Source organism: Ailuropoda melanoleuca, chromosome 6, assembly GCF_002007445.2.
Source record: "Ailuropoda melanoleuca isolate Jingjing chromosome 6, ASM200744v2, whole genome shotgun sequence".
Taxonomy (NCBI): Eukaryota; Metazoa; Chordata; class Mammalia; order Carnivora; family Ursidae; genus Ailuropoda; species Ailuropoda melanoleuca.
In genome coordinates, this window is record NC_048223.1 from 99,764,181 (window position 1) to 99,787,877 (window position 23,697).

General features: G+C 50.1%; 1 protein-coding gene across 1 annotated transcript in view; it reads right to left on the bottom strand.

The window, feature by feature from the left end:
- CRTAC1 (cartilage acidic protein 1) overlaps positions 1–23,569 on the bottom strand; it is a 144,118-nt gene extending 120,549 nt beyond the window's left edge. Inside the window, exons 1-2 of the mRNA XM_011221980.3 lie at positions 23,383–23,569; positions 5,612–5,811 (exon numbers count right to left, since the gene is read on the bottom strand). Coding sequence (XP_011220282.2) covers positions 5,612–5,811; positions 23,383–23,406 — 224 coding nt within the window. The 5' untranslated portion in view covers positions 23,407–23,569. The remainder of the gene's footprint in view (positions 1–5,611; positions 5,812–23,382) is intronic.
- Between the last annotated feature and the right edge of the window lie 128 nt (positions 23,570–23,697).

Below are 23,697 nucleotides of genomic sequence, written 5' to 3' on the forward strand. Positions count from 1 at the left end.
ACCCTGCGATCGTTCTACCGGATACCGGCGACAATGAATCTCGGGGTGAAGGGTGAACCATTTAAGAAATATATTTTTGCAGACAAAGCTTTAGAGAAAGTCCTCTTAGCAGTTGGAATCAGAAAGTATTGGAGTCTCAATCCGGTTTCTAATGGCAGCAGCTTCTCTTGTACATGCAGGATAGGCTTTGTCCGTCCTGGAACTATTAGATCTAAATTGATCAGGTTCAAGCCCCAGAGTCTATGCGGCTATACACATAGTAGGGGCTTGAATAGCTGTTGAATTCAATAATCCCCAAGCTTACCTTTTATTTCTAGGCTATGAATAAATAGAGAAAGATGGAGATTGGAAACAATTTGGTGATATTTATTAAGATCCAGAATGTACAGAGCATTCCCAGCATCTCCACTGCTTGGTATCTATCCCAGAAAAATATTTGCATATGTCGGTAAGGATGTGCAGTTCAGCACTGTTTGCAGTGGTCACAGATTAGGGACAGCTTAAATGTCACTTGAGGGGTGACAAAACGAATGTGGTACAACCACACTAAACAACTTAAAAACTAGCTAGAACTCTATATATGAACAATAAATAGGCTGTACAGTGGAAAAAAAGTGAGTTTTGGAATAATATGTACCGGTTTGATTCTTCCAAAAATTATATATTTGCAACTTAGGAACATATATGTTACCTATATGTAATACATATAGGTAACATAGAAATTTCTAGAAGTCTAAACACCAAATTGAAAACAATTGTTATTCTGGGAGAGGACTGGGTTGTGCTTAAAGGAGGGGTGGAGGGTTGATAAAGATGGATTTTTACTTTCATCTATATTGTGTGAATTTTTTGGCAATAAAACACGAGTGTTATCACATTGTAAGATATATTTTAAACTAAAGGAGAAAGATAAATTGAACTGAATGAAATTATCTAACATTTTTAAGTTGTCAAAGACTCATGATCAAATCTATTAAAATGTTTTGCAAAGCAACAATTAGCACAGAAAGTTCAAAACTATTTTCCTGGGGCGCCTGGGTAGCGCAGTCGTTAAGCATCTGCCTTCAGCTCAGGGCGTGATCCTGGCGTTCTGGGATCAAGTTCCACATCGGGCTCCTCTGCTGGGAGCCTGCTTCTTCCTCTCCCACTCCCCCTGCTGTGTTCCCTCTCTCGCTGGCTGTCTCTCTGTCACATAAATAAATTAAATCTTAAAAAAAAAAACTATTTTCCTATTTTGTTGAAAGTGCGTATGTGTATATTTGTATAGACTTATATAGACCACATATACATACACATATTTACATGGATACCACATCTACCTACCTACTATCTATCTATACACACTGTATGGTCTATATATGCTGTATGAGTCTATATACACTTACAATAAAATGCATAAATTCTGCTTTGGTTAAATCATAGCTAAATATCTCATTCTTTATCATTGTTCTTGTTATTTATAATGGCAAACATATCTCCTATATGATTATGATTAATCTGGTAATTGAATACAGTTTGCCTTTTAAATAATTCAATTAACTTTAGTGAATTAAAAAAGTTTTCTGACATAGTTGCAAAATTAAGAACAAAATGAAACACTGCTTTACGATATGTAGCATCCCTTTAAATGAAACCCTTCCAAGTGTGAAGAATGAGTTCAGGTTTTATCAAATGAATGCTCTGTGTAGAAAAACTGATCTAAATCGTGATTTAAACTTTACAACCGCTACAATCTTTCCATTTGAGCAAAACTTCTGTTGGAAACTGAAAGGGTAGGGGGGTTATCTCAGACCTCTAGGGATATCCCAGGAAACAAAAGCTGCTCTAAAGGAATTGTGCAAGATTGACACCAACAGGAATTCCTTTCTAGACTATGTGAAACTGTAGATTGGGTGTTTAGTTCCACTGAGAAAAGGGGAAGCTACTGAGCTTTTTATTTACCCAGGGAACCAGTCCTGAAGATCCTCAATGGTCTGTGCGTGTGCGGATGTCTCTGGGGGTGATCAAATCCTCCCCTCACCCCGCAGGGAGGAGACTGTATGCACAGACCACAATCCTGCACCTGCCGGTCAACAGATAAGCCCTCCATATGCGGAGGCACTCGCCCAGCTGTGGCGGAGGAGCAGAGCGAGCCCATTCCTTCCCCCATCCCCACAGAACAAAGGGCGGTCATTTTCTGCTCCTCCCAGAGTCAGATGCAGGCACATGCCTTCCATCACAATTAACTCAAGAAACTGAAACACAACACAAACTCACCCGCAACATGCTCAAAATCAATGACATCAATACCCAGAACAAGCATACCAAAAAAGCAAAACAAAACAAACCTATTCAAAGAGTAAATACCCAAAGCAACAGGGCTCAAGTCAGACACACTACAAGGTCAACACATCTAAGGCAAGTTCAAGTACAGGGCGCCTTATACACTGAAGAGCTGGCCGTTACCCCAGGGGTCGCAAAGGTAAATGCCTTCAGGGACCAGCTAATGGAAAGGTCTATACGATAGTACAGAGTGGGCCTGTCAGGAGCTGGATTGCAGGTGTTCCCGGTAAAGGTATTCACATTCAATTTTTAGAAATTTCAACTCTTGCAGCATGATTCTTAAACGGAGTCTACAATCAAACGCAGAAGGAAACGAAGTTAAATAGGGTATAGAGTAGATGACACAGAATAAGTCAAAGCCAGAAATGTGGCCAAGTCCACAGAGAATAGAATGCAGAGCAGTGATCCTAGCTGTCATTATTTGAAAGAATGGCGACCGCTTGGTTTATACTTTCAAAGACAATAGCAAAGCAAAAGTTAAAAGAAATGGCGTATTAAACCCTAATATGAGGGATTCAGATTTGTCAAATAGATTCTTGACGTAAGTAATTGAGCTAGATTACAAAAAGATTGCACACATTCTCTTGGAAGGCTTTAAAGAAATGGAGCCTCTAAGAGCTATAGGTGTGGCCTTCTTGGAAGGCAAGGGGTGGACCAAATGACCTCCCAAGGTCCCGATTTAAATATGTCTATATAGTCAACCCTTGGTTATCCAGCGCAAAGAAGAAGACAGTGACAAATCATCCTAAGCTGAAGATAATAGAAAGTTATATTTGCCTTTGGAACGTATTTTGGTACTTAAATTAGAACGTGTCTTTCTGATGCTCTGAGAATTCACAATGCTTCACAACAGCCACAAAGAAGGCCTGACCTGGAGCTGGGAGGCTTTCCAATTGCGCCATTCTGTCCTCCACGCAAGCCTTCTCCTTTGCTGGGAGTAGGCAATATCATCTTGCAGAAGAACACTCGGCAGCCCAAACTTCCCCAGACAGGGCCTGCCTGGTTCAACCTTTGCCGGGGAGAAGAGAGAAGGGTCCTTCCCCGGATCCCTGGCTGATTCAGGATGAGGACCAAGGGTGGTCTGGGTTTTGTTTCCAGAGGAGAGCTCTGAAGGGCTGGAGGCCCCACAGTCAGAAGCAAGAGAGGCCGGGTTTATCTACTCCAAGGTGACTACAAAGGATGGTCTAGCTTCCCTGCCACCGAGGAGACAGAATTAAATTTCTTGAGTCCTTGGAAGAGACAGAGGAGGGACTTCATGGAAGAGGAAGAGGAAATGAATGCCCAGCGCTTGGAAAGAAAGAAACTACACGTTCGGGTGGTGCAGTGGGAACCGTGCGGGTTCAAGGAGGGGTGCGACGGAGAGCTGCACCTGCAGCCCGTGTCCAAGGTGAAGGACCAGCATGCTCAGCGCAGTGAGTTGTAGAGGGCCCATCCTCTGTCCTCTGTCAGCTGCCAGGGGCTACCGGGGAGGCCGGGGCCACCTAACAGGAGGCAGGGCCAGCTAGAACATTTCAGACACGCATCAAAGTCCCGTAGGCAGAGGCTCAGGGCTCTGGGAGGCAGGATTTGACGAGGTGGGCTGCTCCCGATTCAGAGAGACACCGGATCGCCACAGCGCTGAGCGTGGACAAGCAGCTCGGGTCACCTCAGGCAACAAGGGTCACGACAACCACTTCTGATGTTCCTTTTTCTAGCACACTCTGCTCTTTAGTTTTTCCTTCTTAAGAACTGTGCTAATTTCAATGTGGCTATTTAAGTTAAATGAAATACAATGAAAATTCAGTTCCTCAGTCCCAGTAGCCACATTTCAAGTGCTCAACAGCCACGTGTGGCTAGTGGCCACCACATCAGACAGCACAGACATAAATATCTACATCATTGCAGAAGGTTCCCCTGGACGGGGCACTCATCCAGACTTCTAGGCGGTCTAGAATCGGGTACCTTCTACTCTTCACAGGGTAGAAGAAATGAGTGAATGGAAGAAGAAGTGTGCTTTACAAAGTATCTTTTATCTGCATCATCACTGCTCATCCTCACCCCTGTCCTGTGTGGTAGGGGGGAGTCGACTTCAATATGCCCATTTTACAGATGAGAAAGGTAGGCACCGCATAGCTAAGTAACTTGCACAAGGTTTGCAACTCTTGGGTGGTATAGGTAGGATTAACACCAGGTCTTCCAAGTCCAAGGTCAGTGCTTTCTACTATTACATGCAACTGCTACAAATAATGGTACCTAACAGTAACTTTGCTCCCCGCCGCCATAAAAGCTCAGGCCTCCCAGAATGAGGAGGACCGGGCCTCGTGTTTTTATTGATGGACTGATTTTTGAAGTGATAATGGAACTTTGCACAACCATATTCCAGTAGCTGTAGTAGGGAGCCCTGGGGTTCAAATCCTGACCGATCCATGTCCCAAATAAAATTGACAAGGGCAGGTCGCTTCCCGTCTAATTTCCTTTTCGTGTATGTGTACTTCACAGTGTTGTCAGGAGGGTTAAGTCAGACGGTGCCGGGGAAAGGCTCAGCACGGTGCCTGGCACATATGAGGGCTCCGGAAAGCACACTAATCAATGGTTACTGGCAGAACTGACAATGCGCTGGCGCATGCAACACCCTACTGAGGTTTTAGAACGAGAAGGCTTTACAATGATTCCCGTTTCTACAGATGATATATCTGAATCTCAGCGAGTAAGGGACTGACTCAAGGTCATGCAACTAGAAAGCCGTAGACCTACGGCATGAACTCAAGCTATTTGGACCCCAAATCATATGCTTCTTACTACACAGTGTTGCTTCTCGGGAGAGAAGGGAGCAGTGGGCACCACGGCATGCTTTAGAATAAGTTTAGCTATCCTGAATTTTCATCTTCCTCCCTTTTGAAAGGGACAATTACTGTCTTCCTAGTCTTATGGAAAATGCTGTGCAAAGGCAGCTTTGAGCAGCCCCTTCTATCATAACTGTCACCTTTAAGCCCTTCCTATGTAAAGATTCTACAGTCCCACTGCTAAGGAAGTGTTACTTGCATAACTAAGGAGACTTAAAAAATCTGAAGAGCTTGCCTTGAGCAGAGCATTCAGACTCTGCCCCTGAAACTCTAGCCAGCCTCCATCCTCGCACTGCCATAGCGAAGGCAAGGACATGGCGTACCAGCGGCTCAGCTGAGCCCTGCACAGACCTGCGAGTGGGAATACGTACTATTGCAAGCCATTGGCTTTTGGCGTTTGTTACTCAGCCTTATCACAGCAAAAACTGACGAATATATTGGTCAAACTCAGGGTGGGAGGCACTTACCCTGCCACAACGATCTCAAAATCTCCGTCATGGTCCACATCGGTGACTGCCACACCATAGTTGAGCTGGGTGGGGTTGCTGTCATAGTCAGGGGGCAGGACCGTGTTGGTGACTGCAGTGAACATGGGTTCAGCCCGTTGGGACCCCTCGGTGGGGGGCAGAAACTGCAGCAGCAGCAGGGACAGTAACATCCTGAACATCTGAAACCAAAAGTTACAAATGTTACTGAAAGATCTCCTAACCAAACAGCCCCGAGGAGGCGCACAAGTGCCTTTCCCCGCTGTTCACAGAGGGCATGGCCATCCCGAGGCTGCCACCTTTTCATAACACCTGCCCTGAGCACAGTGTCTAAAACTACAGCCTGCGTGCGTCACACCCAATCACCCTTCTCCTGCTCTGCCTTTTCTATCTCTAGAGCACCTATCACTGCGTAATCTACTTATTCATTATGCTGTTTATTGTCTGTCTCCCTTTGCTAGAATGTAAGCTCCACCAGGGCAAGGATTGCTGTGTTTTGCCTCCTCATGCACACCAAGCCAAGGACAGGGTCTGGCACATAATAGACACTCAACACATACTTGTTGAAGGAAGAAAGGAAGGGAGGAAGGGAGGAAGGGAGGAAGGAAGGGAGGGAGGAAGGGGTCAGGTATAAATACATTGGCATCTCCCATACTCTGAAGGAAAGATTGGGGGAATGAAGAAGATAACCACTCTCAAACAGTCCAGGGGTGGAGCGAGACCCCCATGGGTATCCCGGTCTAGAACAACACGAGGGGCAGTGAAGGATTATCTTTCTACGGGACATACCCCAGAGGTAGCCTAGAGGGAATCTGGGAATTGGCAGGTTCCTCTGGCCAAGGTCCCTCCCTAGGGCACCTGGCCATCATCTCCAGATCAGGAAGCAGTCAGTTAGGGAATGTGTTCCAGCAGGCTCTGGCGGCGGCACATCATTCACTTGGAGAAATTAAACCATTGTGTGCGTGTTTTATTATAAATTAATTATGTATAATCCATTGTATAATTCATTATTATATCTCTAACATAACTCAGGGTGTTGCCGAGCAGCCTGGGGCCACGGGAGCTGGTGGCATCCACCCAGGAGACTGATGAGAATGGCCAAGGAGGTGGAAGGACTCCACCCCGCCTTTGCGTGAGCTACAGATGGCACCACCCGGAGAATCGCCTGCAGGCCTGCAATCAGAACTCACAGAGTGTTCTAAAGGCTCTGCTGGAGCGAGTCCCATGAAGGCTGAGCAGGTCCAGTCCTGCAGGCAAAGTGGTGCCTTCCTGCCTTCAGAAGGCAGCAGACCCCTTCTTGATGGAACCCTTCCTGCTGGCACGCTAGTGCGTCTGGCAGCGAGAGCAAGGCTGAGTGAGGCTGATGTCTTAATGAACAGAGGATGCGAAGACTGACTCTCCATATGGAGAAAGACGTTCTCGCCAGCAAAGGAGCTTGCCTCTGTTCAGGACCCAGAAACCCAAATGAAGGGCCCAGGCACTGCCTTCACAGTCAGACAGGATTCAGAAGGCTCCCTAATGCCTTGCTGGTGAGGCTGCGGAGAGACCCAGGGGCTGGGCTCCCACGGCAGGCAGAAACTAACCTCGGTGAGCCTTCCTGGGAAGGAGGCTCTTGCAGCGTGTGCATACGGCCCATGTCGGGTGTTGCGCCATCAAAGTGAGGTCAAGCCTAAATTACCGAGATGTCTGAACAAGACAGTATCTTCCACTGGGCTGTCTAATCACTGAAGGCAAACGCATCACTATGAGAGTTAAGCAACTCAGCAGGAAGTTTGGTTGGATAAAGGAAACTTATAATTGGATTAATGAGCAGCTGGTGGTAAAATGGGAAGCTATAGAGTATTTAATAACCAGTGTAGACATGCTGAAATGTGGGGTGGATCTGAAGGTCACTGGTCTTTTCAAGGTATGATCTCTATCGTTAGGACAGCAAATGAGTTTCAACTTGAGAGCCAGATCCAATTGATTGGCAGTGGATTGAAAGAGTACTGTGATCAGATTACAAGGCTTGCAATGGACAGAGAAAAGGAAAGTGGCGCTGGGTATATCTTCTAGAAGCTAGTTAGTCCCTCCCAGGTACCATACCTGCAATTTGGGTCACTGGCTCCAGGGAGGCAGGTCCAATTGGGATAACATGGAAGGTAAACAACCTTCTCTTTAGGTAACATCAGAATTCTGGAATAGGTTTCAGAAGCACATCACTACTGAAAAATACTGTATAATAACTATTTTTTCTTAGATTGCACACTTAAGCAGGAAGCCTCAAAGTTCTTTGGAAGAGATTCATAACTTATAAAAGTAAACATCTGGTAGAAATTTTCTAATGAAGGCCATGAGGGACAAGAACCATGATCCAGTCTGTTGATTTTTACCTTTTCAGGGACAGATGAACTTAAAAAAAAAAGATTATTTATTTATTTGAAAGAGGGAGACAGAGAGAGAGTGAGCAGGAGTTGGGGGGAGAGGGGCAGAGGGAGAGGGAGAAGCAGACTCCCTGCTGGGCAAGGAGCCCAATGCAGGGCTCAAACCCAGGACCCCAGGATCATGTCCTGAGCCGAAGGCAGATGCTTAACCGAATGAGCCACCCAGACGCCCCACAAAAGTGAACTTATAATTAAAGGAGCCGTATGAAAGAGGTAGGTAGCTACTCTGTGTTAACCATCTCCAGATAAATAGCCTAAAGCAAGATGAAAAAATAAGTACTACACCTAGGGGCTGACCTCTGTTTGGCTTGCTGACCTTGAACAAGTCCACAGCCTTGTTGGGTCCCAGCTTTCTTCTCCAAAATGAGAGCTTGGGATAGACTCTGAGGGTCCTTTCTGCTCTAAAATTCTATGATGAAATAAAGGATTTTTTTTTAGGAGCAGACCTTCAACAGTTTTTCTCCCCAGCTCCTTCTATAAACTTCAGACCAACCTGTGTGATTTTCCTTTCTAAGCACATTAAACATATTTTGAACAAAACAGCTTTTCGGCAGGGTTCTACAGTAGTTTCCCCACAGAGGCCAAGGCCAGAGAGGAATCAGCCATCATTAGTGTGGAATCTGAAATCACCCCACATGGACAGACCAGTGGATGGCCTTCCCAGCAGGGCAGAGGCGGGGGGGGGCAGGGAGAACATGTACTTTACATGTTACTCTTCTGCTATGTCAAGGGCACTCAGTGCACCCACCCGGGCTGCTCCGAACCAGCGGTGACTTAGAGGGGAAGCTGTGAGCCTGTCTCCATGGCAGATCAGGAAACAATTGTGATAAAGAAATTCAGGAAAAGATCTGGAAAATATCCACCTTCTACTCTCAGGGCTCGTGTGAAAGAAATCATCAAAGGGCCTTTCTGTACCTTGACTACTCAGACTGGTTCTCAGACCAGCAGCCTCAACATCAGCTAGGAGTTTGTTAACAAGTAGGATCTTGGGCCCCACCCCAGACCTTATAAATAAGAATATGCATTTTAATAAGATTTCCGGTGACGCAAATGCACGTTAAAGTTTGAGAAACACTGCTCAGCAGGAGCTGTACACGGGCATCACTGGGAGAGTTTTTTAAAAATACTGTTGTCTGACAGTGATTTCTTGGACATGACACCAAAAGCAAACAGAACAAAAGAAAATACAGATAAAATGGATTACCTCAAAATTTAAAACTTTTGTACATCAAAGGACACTATCGACAGAGTGAAAAGACAACCCATAGAATTGGAGAAAATATTTGCAAATCCTATATCTGATAAGGGATTAATATCCAGAATATATAAAGAGTCCCTACAACTCAACAACAAAAAACAACCCAATTAAAAATGGGCAGGGGACTTGAATAGATATTTCTTCAAAGAAGGTATATACAAATGGCCAATAAATATGTGAAAAGATGCTCAATGTCAGTAATCGTTAGGGAAATGCAAATCAAAACTACAATAAGACACCACTCATACCCATTAGGACGGATATAGTAAAAGAAAAAGAAAACCTGGAAGATGGTAGTCATTCGTGAAGATGTGGAGGACTAAGACCCTTGTCCACTGCTAGTGGGAATGTAAAATGGCATAGCAACTGCGGAAAACCACTGTGCAGCAATTCCTCAAAAAAAAATTCCAAATACAATTACCACGTGATCTGGCAATCCCACTGCTGGGTTTACACTGGAAAGTGTAAGAAGGGGCTCAAACAGAGACTCGTACACCCATGTTCATAGCAGCGTTGTTCACAATAGTCAAAAGGTGGAAGCAGCCCAAGAGTCCATCGACAGCTGAATGGTAAACAAGATGTGGTCTATATGTAGGATGGGATATTATAACCTTTAAAAAGGAAGACAGTTCTGACACACGCTATGACATGGATGAACCATGAAGACATGGTGCTGAGTGAAATAAGCCAGTCACAAAAGACATATACGTTATAATTCCACTTATGTGCAGTACCCAGAGCAGTCACATTCACAAGCACAGAAAATCGTGTTTGTCAGGGGCTGATGGGGGGAGGGGGAGGGGGAGTTTGTGTTTAATGGAGACAGAGCTTCAGTGTGGGAAGATGACAATGTCTGGAGATGGATGGTGGTGATGTTTGCACACCAGTGTGGATGTGCTCAATGTCACTGAACTGTGCACTTAAAAATGGCTAACATGGCAAACTTAGAGACCAGATGTCTGGTCTCACACCAAGATATTCTCACTTAACTGCCATAGGGTGCAGCAGGGGAGCATCAGAGTTCTAAAAGCTCCCCCATGTGATTATAACATGTTGCAAAATTTACAAAATGCTGTTCTATACCAGTGCTTCTCAAACTTTAATGTGTATGCAAATCATCTGGTGGTCTCGTTCAAGTGCAGATTCTGAGTCCCTAGACCTGCAGTAAGGTCCAACATTCCCTATTTCTAACAAGTTCCCAGGTGATTCCAATGGTCCTGGTCTGCAAGTTACACACTGAACACAAGATTCCATACCACAGCTCCCAGCCGAGAAACCAGGGTATATACTGCAGTGAAGGTGTGAGATTAGCTCAGGAACCTGCTTCTCTGTCTCTAGATTTAAGGAGCTGAAATCAATCGAGGGTTATGCAATCCTCAGGGCTGTAGGCTCAGTTTATCCTTATACACTCAAAGTCCTAGCCGTCTTCAGCTCCGAGTTAAATTACCATACTTACTATGAAGTGATAAAGAAGGATTCTGATTCCATTCTTTACAAAAAAGTGAGAAGGGAAGGGATGGAACTGGAAGGGGGGTCACGTCGAGGAGAAAAGGGATGGCTATCATCAAATGCTACAGCTAGAGAAAATGGGGTATGGGCAGGAATTTGCAGGCTAAGACAGATGCATGCCAATGTGTTCTTAAAAACCATCATAGCGCCTAGTACTAGTTGGTGCTCAATTAATATTTGTTAAATGTGCAAAGGAATATGTCCAAATGGTAATGTGAATCAGCAGAAATTGCTTGCAACTTGTCATACAGTTATTTAAGAACTGTTCTTTCCCTAAAGCGAGGGTTCTCATGCTTACAAATCACCTGAAGATCTTGGTAGAATGCACCGTCTGATTTGGTAGGTCTGGGGTGGGGCCTCAGTTTCTGCGCGTTAACACAGTGTCACATGACGCCTCTGCTGCTGGTCCGTAGACTTCACTTTTAGTAGCAAGGCTCTATCTAGACCAATGGTTCTAAACCCCAGCTGGCCAAGAGACTCAGCTGGGAGTTTTTAGAAATATGATGTGGCCCAGGTCCTTCACCCAGTTTCTGGCTGCACTGGTCTGGGCTGGGGCTTGGGTGCTGTGTATTTTGAGAAGCTCCCCAGATGATGCTGATGGGAGGCCCAGGTTGGGAACCACTGCTCTAGCCTCATGGTCCTCAGAGACCTGGGAGTGTAAGCTACAATCTGCTTTAAAGGGAAAAATGTTTCTACTCCTAAAATTCCTCACCAGCTTGTTGTAGTGTATGAAGAAACCCTACTTAGCTAGAGAATGTCACAGGAAGAGGTGAGATAGGGAGTTTGGGGAAGAAAGCCAAGCAGCCTGGCACTGCATGAAGTGGAAGGGCCGCCGGCGCCTGGAGTGACCTCACATTGTACATGGCTGACCTGAGACACCTCCTGTCACACCACTGTGAACATCTGAATCTTCTGGGAGAGCGTGGAGAAATTAAACATAGAATCAGAAAGTAGGTTGAACTGAAATTTTTTGTTTTCTCGAATGCTTGGGCATGAAACACCTACTATGTATTCGAGCACTCTGAGCTGCACGGAGTAGGAGATTAAGCACGTAGGTGCAAAGGTAGGACATCCAGGGCCGAGCAGCCTGGAGGAGGCGAGGTTAACCACCGAAGGCAGAGCTTGGGCCGAGGGCCGCAGGGCCAGAGTAGCCAGTGCCTCCATAGGGAATGTGAGCTGCTTCTGCAGGGGAGGTGTGGGGAGGGGGCAAAGAGGGGCCTGGCTTAACAAGGGCAAGGGATGGTAGGACTTGTGGTTCAGGCAGTGAGTAGAATTGCTTTATAATAATAATTTTTAAAAAATCTATAAGCAAACTTCTTGAACAATCTTCAGTTAGGATAAAAAGAGGGGGAAAAAACTCAAAGCCTGGAGTCAGGGACCTGGGTTTGGTTCTCGCTCCCCCCTCCCCCTGCCCCAATCAACTACATAGTGACCTCGGGCATGTTCCTCCATCGTTCAGATCTTCAGTGTCATCATCTGTAATGTGGGAAGCAGACGACACACCAGGGTTTCAAGGGTGAGGTGAGCTAGTGGACACCTGCTGGGGCCAGGCTGGGCAGCGCTCACTGCTTGTTTCCTTTCTTTCCACATGGGTAGTGTTAGGTCTCATAGTCTTTAGACATTGGCTGTGGGTCGGGTCACATGCAGCCAAACTCAGTTTTCTGTGGCCTTGGGACTTTCCTGATTTGGGTCTGAAAGCTGGTAACCAAGCAACCTAGATCTCGGAGTGGGGTCAGGCAGCTGTGGGGAGAGGCTTCCAGGGCAATTTCCAGGGCAAGCAGTTCTTTAGCAATTATCTAAAGAGGCAAGGACACCACCCCGAGCTCTCACAAAAGCAAGAGCCCAGATGCTTCAGATGTTGAGAATGAGCAGGGAGCACAGACCCTTTCCAGACCCGTAGGGGGCAGAGACACGGGGAGAAAGGCAGCTGCAGGAGCGCTCCGCCCCGCAGGGGCTGAGCCCCACTCAGGAGTGCCTGGAACTAAGGCATCTTTGTAGAAGAGCTACCAGACGTTGTCTTGGTTCATTCACCCACAGCGACACTCCCCGGGGACCCTGTACGAGCCTGGGATTCTACTCTCAGTGCTGGGGTCACAGGGAGAAAGTTCGTCAACATCCGCAGTACAGGGTGAGGGGTGCTGTAGAGGAGGGAGCCAAAGAGCTAGCTAAAGGAGCTGGGGGGCGGGGCGGGGAGCTGGGAATGCTTCCGAAAAGGTAAGGGGGTGTCGGGGGTGTCGCTGCAAGTTAAGTGGAAGGATGCTAAGAAGGCAGCAGGACAGGAGAGGCAGGAGGGAAGGGAGAGCATCCAGAGAGCAGTGGAGGACCTGGCTGTCACCCCAACCTGCCCTTCCAGCATTGCCTATGTAAGGCCCCGCTCCCTGGGTCAGGAGTGGGGAGGAGGCATTTATTTCCCACTCCTGAGGTTTCCATCCAGAGGACCTTCCACTTGACTAGAGCAGTGGTTCTCAACTGGGGGCAATTTTGCTCCCCTATCTGCCCCCTGGGATACATGTCAATGTCTGGAGACATTTCCCGTGGTCACAATCAAGGAAGGGAATGCTATTGGCATCTAGAAGGTGGAGACCAGGGATGCTGCCAGACTTCCTACCGTGCACAGGACAGCCAGAAAAACAAGGAAGTCTCTAGGCCAAAGCATCAAGAGTGTGAGACTGAGAGCCTCCAGTCCCAGGGCCACATTCCTGGCCTCTCTCCTTCCCCCAGGTCCTCCTCCTGAGGGCTGCAGCTGGGACTCACAGATTGCTCAGTGTGCAACAATTGTGCAGGACAGCCCTTTCCGGACCTGCCTCCCTGCAGAGGCCAGTCTCTGCCACGTGCTGAGGCTCAGCCCTTCCCCCACCTGCATCGAGAGCTGCACTGGGAGGTGCCCCACAGACCCCACTCTGAAGCCGGGCCTTCCAAACAGCCATATCTGTAACGATGGTGTCTGAGGTCTGCCTCCCTCCTCCCTTCGTCCTCCCCCTTTCTCTCTCTCAGTTGGTCCTGAACCTCAGTAGGGAAGGGGGATGCTGTTCACTGGGCTCCTTCAAACCCCAACACTGTCACTCAGGTTGGAAATCTGGTGTCATAATTGGTTCTTCCTCCTTCCTCACCACCGCGGGATCACCGCGTCCACTCTGCTCTATGAATATTTCTCAGGAGTGCCCAGTCTTTCCGTCCCCGCTGCTGGAGACTTGCCTCTCCATCTCTTCCCTGAACAGTGGCAATACTTATTAACTGCCCCTTTCCTCTCACCTCACCCACTTCCACATGCCTGTGGGAGCTCCATTTCTAATCTCAGAACGGATCACCTCTCTCTTCAGCTTAATTCATGGGACTCCGTACACAAGCAAACAGGTGTTCACTGCAATTTCATGTAACAAGTCCTATAGGAGGAATGGGTGGTAAGAGTCACACTTACCTACACCCGACTGGGCGCCAGGCACTTACTCTCACCCTTCGCTTAGATGGTCTCTTTCAGTCCTCATGGTAACCTTGGGAGGGAGGCTTTACTATGGACCCCATTTCATAGATGAGGAAACTGAGGCATAGAGAGGTTAAGGAACCTGCTAAAGGTCACAAGGCTAGTGTGTGCAGGAGCCAGATTTGGTGTCTAAGCCCACTGGCTCCAGCTGGCATTCTTGTCTTACAGCAAGTGAGATGGAAACACAGTGGAACAGAGGGGCAAACACCTCTGCCCGGGGGAGCTGGGGGAGGCCCAAGGGAGGGGTGGTGGCGAGCTGACCAAGGGGACAAGGTGGAGGAAGTGTCCTGGGCTGCAGGGCCAGCATGGCGTGTGGACAAGCAGGCTTGTGTTGTGCAACGAGGCTCTGCGTGGCTGGAGCACAGGATGGGGCAGGACGACCTCTGCGAAGGAGGGTGGAAAAGAGTGGCAGCCTGGTGAGCCACAGCAGCCAGAGGCTTAGGGAACCCCCGGGCTAGAGGGGTGTGTTAGAAAGACCCCTATAGCTGTGGGGTGTGGAGAAGCCATGGGAGAGTGTGGCTGGAAGCTGGGATGCCAGCCGGGAAGCAAACACTGGGCCTGGTGGGAGAGAAAGCTGGAGGTCTGGAGGGGCCTTCCCCTCGGCCATTTATTCGCTAACATCCCCGTGCACCCACACGTGGCAGGCCCTGTGCCCAACGCCGGGAGAACAGCTGGGGACAAATAAAGGCCTTGCCCCATGGAGTATACGGAGTATACGTCCCGAGGCCTCCGTCGGGGCGTCTCTCCACCTTGTCTCTGTCCTGGTCTACTGCATCGCCAAACGCCAGACCTTCTGCACCTCACCAGCCCCAGCGGCCACCACATCCTCTGCATCTTCCCCGGCACCCGGAAAATACAAGGCTTCCTCCTCTTTCCCTCGACCTGGGGAAAGCACCACATGCTGCCTGCAGCTGGACTCACAGACAGAGAGCAGACTTGCTCCTGCTCCGGAAAAGGCAGATGAAAACTCAGGGGCCCCTGGCAAGGAGGTGCCCCAGACACCGGCAGGCTAATGAAACGGGGTCACTGAAAGTGAGCGGACAAGTGGCATCTCCCAGCCCAGTGCACGAGGCAAATGAAATGAGATGATGCCTGTTCCGTGCTGAGCGCAGTGCCCGACCAACACGAAGCCCGTACGTGGCAGGGGAGAGAAAGAGCGATCGTGCTAAGACCACGGCTAACCACTGTCTGTGGGATGGAGGAACCTGGGCCCACTAGGTACTCCCCTTCCAGGAGCAGTGGCCAAAAGTTGAATGGAACGCCTGGGACTGTCAGACTTTGAGGAATAGGCTTGCTTCCGTGACTAATTTGTCCAGGGAGCCCAACGGAGTTCGTTGACTTCTTCAGTACTGCTTTCGAAACACAGGACTCCTCTATTTACTGACATACACACACGCGTACTCAGTTAGGAGACGCCCGTGGGCCAGTTTGGAAGACACCTGAGGCCTGGTTTCTAAGGAGCTTGCCGTCTACCAGCGGTGAGACACATGCAGACGGGTAAGCTCCAAGCAGCAACAGGGGCAAAGTGCAGAGGCAGCCCGGGGAAGGGAGGGGTTGTCTAGGCACGCAGGTGAGAAGGGCAGGGAGAGACGGAGAACGGAGATTCATTCCACGGGAGCTGCATCCCAGGTGGACCTGCGGACCCCAGCGTGGCTGGGACACAGCGTGGTGCTCTAGGCGAATGCAGCAGTGGCTGGAATGCGGTGCCTGGGCTGTGGCGGGCAGGGTGTAGGAGAAGGCGGGTTGGCAGCTGGGCCTGTAGAGTCTGCCAGCTCAGCCAAGGTAAGGAGCCGGACTCACATCTTGGGAGGGAGTTTGAAGTGGGCTACAAGATCAGCCAGGCATTGTAGAAAGAGCATTTTAGATTTGGGGCAGCTGTGTGCAGGACAGACAGCGCTTCTGGAAAGTGAGTGGGAGTCCCACAGAAGGGATGTAGGCATCCTGGGGCAGTGGAGTGGTGTGACACTGGACGACCTCCGAAGTGCTCTTCCAGGCCTAGGAGTCTACGGGTCAGGGTTTGTTTGTTTTTTTCCCCCTAAATCACTTAAAACGCATTAACGGACCTTGCTGTTTAGAAGCATGCCCTGGTGAATCTTTCTGTGAAGCAGTGATTCACTCCCTAGTCCATCTTCAGTGGATATTCAAAATATCATCTATTCTCTCAGCTGAAAGCGAGGCAAACCTGCGCTGAACTTCTGGCAGCCTTGGGGGAAGGAGAAGGGAAGGGGAGAGAGCACCCAGAGGAGGGTAAAAAGAAAGAGAACCCTGGCCTTGCTGAGGGCTCAGAGCTGGCCACCGTCTCATAGGGTGGGCCCTGGCTGGGCTCCTCAACCCCTGCTTGAGTAGTGGGACCTTGAGGTTTCTAGAGTCCTCTGGGAAGAAGGACCCAGAAGGAAAACTGGCCTCACTGATCCAGGCCATTCTGGAGATCCACTTTCATACCAAGAGCCACCTCTGCCCCAGAACGGCCCCCTGCATTTGCTTGTTTATCCACCCCAAGTACCCACTGAGCTCTTCCACGTGCCAAGCACCAACCAACCCCCAAGTACCCACTGAGCTCTTCCACGTGCCAAGCACCACACTAGGCACGGAGTCCATGGCTGAGAACAAAAGACACAGGGCCTCCCCTGACACTGCTTACAAGACAGTGTTTCTTCTTCTCAGGGACTCTTGTGTCCCCACTGCCAAAGCCTCCTTGGATATACATAGCTTCTCCGATGACAGCTGCACGGTTATGATCTCCAAGGAAGAGTCTGTTCTTAGAGACCGGGATGAAAGGGAATGTGACATCACTTAGACAACGTGTCTGCAGGTGATGGAAAGGGCCTGTCTGCTTAGCTCCTCCACTACAGGGCCAGACAGGGTGTAACCTGATCCCCTTGGAGAGACTCTAGTGACTTCCTATGTCCAGTCCCGGGCACATGAAGGGCGAGACCAGAGATGGGCCTTCGGTGAGAAACACCAACGGAGGCTGCTCCCACCAATCGTGCAAGAGCTCCTCTGCCCATGCAGGCCGGGATCGGGCTCCAAGGCCTGTTCCCTGTCCAGACAGCTGGGTCGGGATTTGTCTGACATGACGGGTCCTTAAAGACAGACATCGAAATAGGGTAGGGCAGAGATGCCGCGGGAGAATGTCCACTTGGGGGCTGCTCTCCAGGCAGGTAGAGGCTGCCGTGAGGGAGGAGGTCCCCGCGGTCCCTCCCCTGGTCAAAGGGACAGCCTGAGCTCGGCAGTGATTCCTGTGACCTTGTCACTTCACTTGTTGGGTGCAAACAAAGATAACAGTGACTAGAAACAACAGGAAGGGTCATTTTATACACTCTCTGTGCTTGCTAATTAAAGTGATATGTCAAAACGTCCCTTGGAAGAGATCTTTAAGAATATGTCTGTTAAGTAAACAAGGTTTTACTAATTAATAACACGCCTTCCCATCCCTCCGTGAAGTTCCTTGCAGGACTTCCCTGTGCCAGGAGGGCTGAGCAGGAGAGTGAAGTTGCCACCTCCCCTTCCTGGAGGGAGTGGGGACAAATCCAATCGCTCGTCATTTGTGGAGCTATCAGTTTCTCCTCCGGATGTTGATCAGATTTCCTGGGCTGGAACCAACTTACAGGGCCAGGGTACTGGAATTTTTCCAAGAAGAAAACGCTTTGCTTCTTACGAAGTCAACATCATTTCTTTCAAGGAAAATTTTTGTCCTTTTTTTTTTTTTAAAGTGGCTAGGGTTTTTGAAGGGCAAATCTTTGGACTTTTCTCTAAAGATAATGATTACAATATACTTATTTGCTAAGACCACCCCCCCCACCACTACACACACACACACACACACACACACACACAGAGGCATGGGGGTGGGGGGATGATGCACCCAGTATTACACAATGAGTCAGTGGCACAGCCAGAAATAGAACTTTCCTAACTCCCAAATTCTTAATAATAGCAATATTAATAATAGTCTCTTTATAATTTTCCAAGTGTTTTCACAGCTCACATTTAATCTTCACAACATCTTTGAAAGGGTTTGGATAAGTTGGTCTCAGCAAATAGGAGATCTGAGTTCCAGACCAGCTTGGCCGCTTGCTTGTAGTAGGACCCTCGCTAGTCTTTCCACCGCTGCGGATCCTAGTGTCCTGAGCTGTGAAATGGGGGAGCTGGATGACGGCACTTCTGAAATCCCTCCCACCTCCAGCATGCTACGACTCTGTGGGGCGATGCTCCAGCCCGGGTTTCCCAGCCCTGGCACTGTTGACATATTAGGCCAGACAATTTTTCTTTGGGGGGGCTGTCCTACATATGGTAGGGTGTCTAGCCTCATCCCTGGCCTCGACCCACTGGATGCTAGTAGCACTCCCAAGCCCAGCGGTGACAACCAAAGATGTCTCCAGACACTGCCAGATGACTGGGGGGCAATGCGGACCCTCTAGTCACTGCCAAAGAATTTTAATAAGGTCAAGATCATGAGTGGTTCAGCGGCAAAAGGTCTTCCTGTCCCCAAACTCTCCACACCTCTCTACTTTTCCAACGTAGCCTCCAAGTTCTTTGCTGCTTCTCATTTCTTAAATGCCCTAAGTAGTCCAGGGTGTGTTGGGTGTGATAATGAACCAATCGATTTCATACTTTTTCCTAAGCAGAGTTCACAGGTTTATGTCCCCTAAGCAAGCAGCCAGGCTCCCTAGAAATCCCTCACGGAGCCCCAGCTGGCCTGGAAGCCTGTATCTGCAGCCTGCAGGAGGCTCGGTGAGCACGGATTTGTCAGCACTCTTAAATCACTGGGCTCCGAGGAAGGCTTCTCCCAGCACAAAGATCTTTCCTTAGGAATCAATAGCTCAGGGCCCTACATCACATTCAGAATTATCCTGGGACCTGTAAAATTTCTTTTCCCCAAGTATGGCAGAACCCCCAAATGAAAACCCCAAGGTAGGGGAAGGAAGAAGGCGAGGAGGGAGCCCTGCCAGGAAGGCCTTGTCCATCAGCCCAGATGCTGCTGTGAGCGGAGGCTGATGTGCAAACCTGGACACTCAGCCTCGCTCGCTTGGAAAAGGAGGAATCTGTGTGGTTCCCAGTGATCCTGCAATTATATCCCCTTTCAGCTGAATACCTCCTTACATCTCGCCAAGGGCAGAGGCACGTTAAAGACTATCTTCCTTGATCTTCACTATCCTACCCTTATCACAGGGTTGCCAGCTTCACTGTTTTGCAAAGGAGGAAACTGAGGCATGCAGAGGTCAGGCAGTTTGTCCAAGATCTCTAAGCCAGTAAGTGGGGGGGAGCCAGATTCTAGGCCCATGTCCTTTCTGTTACACTGGGCTGCCTTCCCAACGAGAGTAGGGTAAGTAAGGGTCAGCCATCTAGTGGGGCTCACGAAAAGGGCGACTTCTTGTTTTCTCAGTGTCTAATGCCACATCTCAAACTCTATGTCCTCTCCCCATTCAACCAAAAATCCTAGAGCACAGAGATCCTGTGCTCTAGCCATATTTCGTGTAATAATAATATTCCTCTCCTTAACCAGACTAGATCAAGCCTTGGGAAGGCAGGCACATTTCTTCAGCTAGAGCCAGGAGCTGGCACCCATCTCAAACACAGCCCCTCACAACCCCACTTCCTAAAGGAGGGGGCTGTTGCTCTCTGGTGGTCCACATAATCTTACTACCTCCCTCCTCCCCCTGAAGACTAAGACCCAACTTTCCTGTGAGCCTGAAGGAGAAGAGGAAACTCAGGCATCTTCCCTGGCAACAAGCATCCCTTGGGTGAGCTCTAGGGACAGAAGAGGATCTGGCTCTCCGGATTCTGGCTTGGCAGCACTGGTTCCTCCTGAGAGTCACCGCCGAGTGTGCTGAGGCTCCGAGGGGACCCCAGAGGAGCTCTATGCCATGTGCCAAGGAACAGGGTGGGGAGAGGAAACAGAGAGGCGGCCCACGGGCCACCCGGCAAGCCTCCTTCCCAAGGCCCAGCTCAGATGTCGACAGTCAGACTCCCAGAACAGAAAAAGGGCAGTGGAAATGGTAGTATCTTCCAGGTCACCCAAGAAGCCCTAACATGAAGATTTTGCAAAAACAGAACATCCTACACTCTGTCCTTGAGCGGGGAGCAGCAAAGATGGGAAAGTGGGCAAGTAATGGTTGGGAACTCTCACTCAGGATCTGAGTAATGGAGGTGCCACGGGCAGTAGTGTGATGCGGGACAGGGAGAGCCTATGCCAGCATGCCCTAGTGAGAGAAAGAGCGAGCTCTGGTCTGGCTTCTGAGACCACAGCGAGGGACTGGGCGCTTCCGATTCCTACATGCATGAACTGAGAACCAGAGTTGCTTTGTTTCTGCCTAAAAGACTACTTGGAATAACGAGATAAGACAGTGGATGGAAGGGAAAAAGCAATTCGGAATTTCTATTACCTGTATATGTACATTACAAGACCTTTACCTGCTCCTCGCTCTGAATAATTGATTTGAAGGAAATTTTCCCAAATTTACTAAATTTGTTAATTTACCAATGTCAGCAACTATGAATACCTAGTGTGCTGAGAACACACGTCCATCTCCATAGTAAAGAAGAAGCATGTCACAGGATTGGAAAGAGCCCTGTGTAGAGAACCGGGAATCCTGAGACCTAGTCCAATGTCTTCCACCAAATAATCATGTGACCTTGGGCCAGACACTTGCCCTGACTGGGCCTCAGCTTTCTCATATGTAAATTATGTATGCATGTGAGTGTTGGGGATGGGATGAGGTTGGACTAGGTGCTCTTCAAGGATCCTCCCTTCTAGCCCTAATGTTCTTGGACTCCATGAGCTCCTAACGAGTTCAAAGGACCCACCAGAACCAAGTCCAAAGGAATGATCTCTGAGAGCAGGTGGGACTGAGCACTAGCTCTTTCCCTGGAATGCTGTGCACGCACCTGCCCCATTGCACCTGAGACCGCAGGCCCACCTGACGTCCAGGAAGCCTGTGGCAGCAGAGCTTCCATCATGAAGGTGAGGTTTGGGGGCTGTGGCCTGGGCTTGCCCAAAGTGTTTAGTTACCATGGTCAGTAAAGGGCAAGAAGTGGGAAAGTCATGGTCTTGAGCTGGGTGCCTTTTGCGCCCCCTACTGGACACCAAGGAGCCTGCTCCACCTTTAACCTTCCATCACCTAGGCAGGCAGCAAGAAGATTGAGAACAGGAGACTGCCATAAGCACTTTCATAGTACTGCCTTTGTGGCCCATGGTCCTCTTTCCACAATGGTCTAGGTTTGACTCCCTAGGATGACACAGGTGTTTGGTGCAACATTCACAGGGACACTCCCATGCAGCGATAGGACGTCTTAAGCAAATGTCAAGGCGCCAAGTAATAAACATCAGGGTTCACAAGGCCAGCTGCAACACAGATGGAGAGAAGGGAAGAAAGAGAAACAAGCAGGTACCTCGCTGCACAAATCCCCAGTGGAGAGAAGGTGTAGGGAAACGCAGCAGAAAAATGTTGAATGCAGGCAGAGGATGGGGCTGGGTTTGGGGGTATGGATTGATAACCCCCATAGAAGATCTCCAGGCTGAAGCAGTTACCCTAGGAGTTCAAAACCCCCACCGTGTTCACAAATGGGGTACAGGTGAAGGATACACCCCAAATGAGCAGCATGCCTTTGACCTTCTCCAGAGTCCATTGTGCCAACTGGAAGTCAGAATATTCTAATTGTGGTCCACTGTGCCAGCATCAATACCCTAAACTCCCTTCATTGCTTCTTAAATTGACTTTAGGAGCTGCTGTCAGGATGATGTTCTTAAGTCAGAAGGAGAGAAAATGCTTCCTCAAGAGCTATATTGGAAGAACCGGCATGTTCCCACTTTTCCATCCTCCATCTCCCCTCCCTCATGGCCGAGAGTGAGGTACAGCATGACTCTGAATTCACTCTGATTCAGTCTTGGGTATCTCCAGCCCCAAGTCATCAGGGTAAAAAAGTCTCCCAACAGTAGAGATTCTCTTCCCCCGTGAGTTCTCCCCTGATTCCTGACAGCACTACAGAGCTGTCCCCTATTCTTGGAACCCTTTTCCCTTCTTTTCCACCTGGCTTCACTTGGGAAGTCCTGTACCCATCCCAGAAGACATCTCAAGTGTGACTCAAGAATGTGTCCTGCCTGGAGAGCTGAAGCACCTCCTGGGACACGCAGAAGCCACACTAGGTGCACACCCCGCGACCACCGCCAGCAATATTCATTAGTCATTCCCGGAGGAAGGGGAGTGCCCCCCTCCCAACCCCAGGAACATTCCCCGACCACTCTGGAAGGCTCCCATCCAAGCTGGGATGACTTTGGATTCTTGAGTTGGTTTCTGCAGAAACGGGACTAACCAGGGCTCCCAACTACTGTACTGCGAAGGGGCGCGCTGCATTGTTGGGCATGCCCCCAAGCCTGGCCTGCTGCCCCATCAAAGCCTCCATGTGCCCCCACGGGCGGAGGAGGACCCCGGCTCCCCCGGAATGCCTGAAGCTGGTTTGCCCGAGACAGGCTGCGAGCGAGGAGACCACACCTCGGTCCAGCAAAGGCAGCGGGCAGCTACGCCGCTCGCGGGGCTAGCTCCCAGAGCTCTCTGCCACCCAGCGCTGTGCCTAGGAGCTCGGCTTCCCCGGGGAAGAAGCGCCAGCTACCCGGGGCTCTTCCCCATGCTGGCAGCATAGTCACCCGGTCGAGGCCAGTAGCTTCCCCGGCCCGAGGCTGAGCCCCGCTGGGTGACTCCGAAATACCCCCGGCACATCCCTCCTCACCCGCTCCGCCCCCCTCGCAGTGCCCCATCCCCAAACGGCTGACCTCCAGCGCGCCCCCAGCACCTTCCCCGCCAGCTGGGCGGGCTGTGGTCCGCACAGCTCCGCTCGCACCTCTCCTCCATCCCCAGCCCCGCGCCCGCCTCGCCCCCAGCCCGCGGGGGAGGCCTGGCGCGCCAGTCGGGTCCTGAGCCTCTCGGCAAGTTGGCTGCACAGCCGCCGCCTTCCGCGGCGGTGTCCGTCTTCCCGGTTCCCCGGCGGCGTCCCCGCCATCCCTGCGGGCGGGTCGGGAGGGGCGCGCAGGGCGGGAGAAACTTTCTCCGCCTGAGGGAGTGGGGGCACGGGAGCGGGTACTCACGCCGAGGTCAGCGCTCGGAGCCATCTTCGGGCTCTCTCTGCCCCACCGCCTGGGGGCGTCGGAGCGCGGGCGCTCGCTACCGCCGCCGCTGCCGCCGCCGCCTTCCAGCTCCCAGCCCCGGTCCCGGGCTGGCCTCGAGCCTCCCGCCCCGCCACCGCTCGCTCGCTTTATACAACTCCACTCGAGCGCGCCCGGGCTTATGTAAAGGCTGGCGGAGACCCGCAGCCAATGGCGCGGCCGCTGGAGCTGGGGGCCCCGGGCGGGGGGCGCCCGCGCGGCCAATCGCGGCGCGGGGAGCCCAGGCAGCCGGTGGGG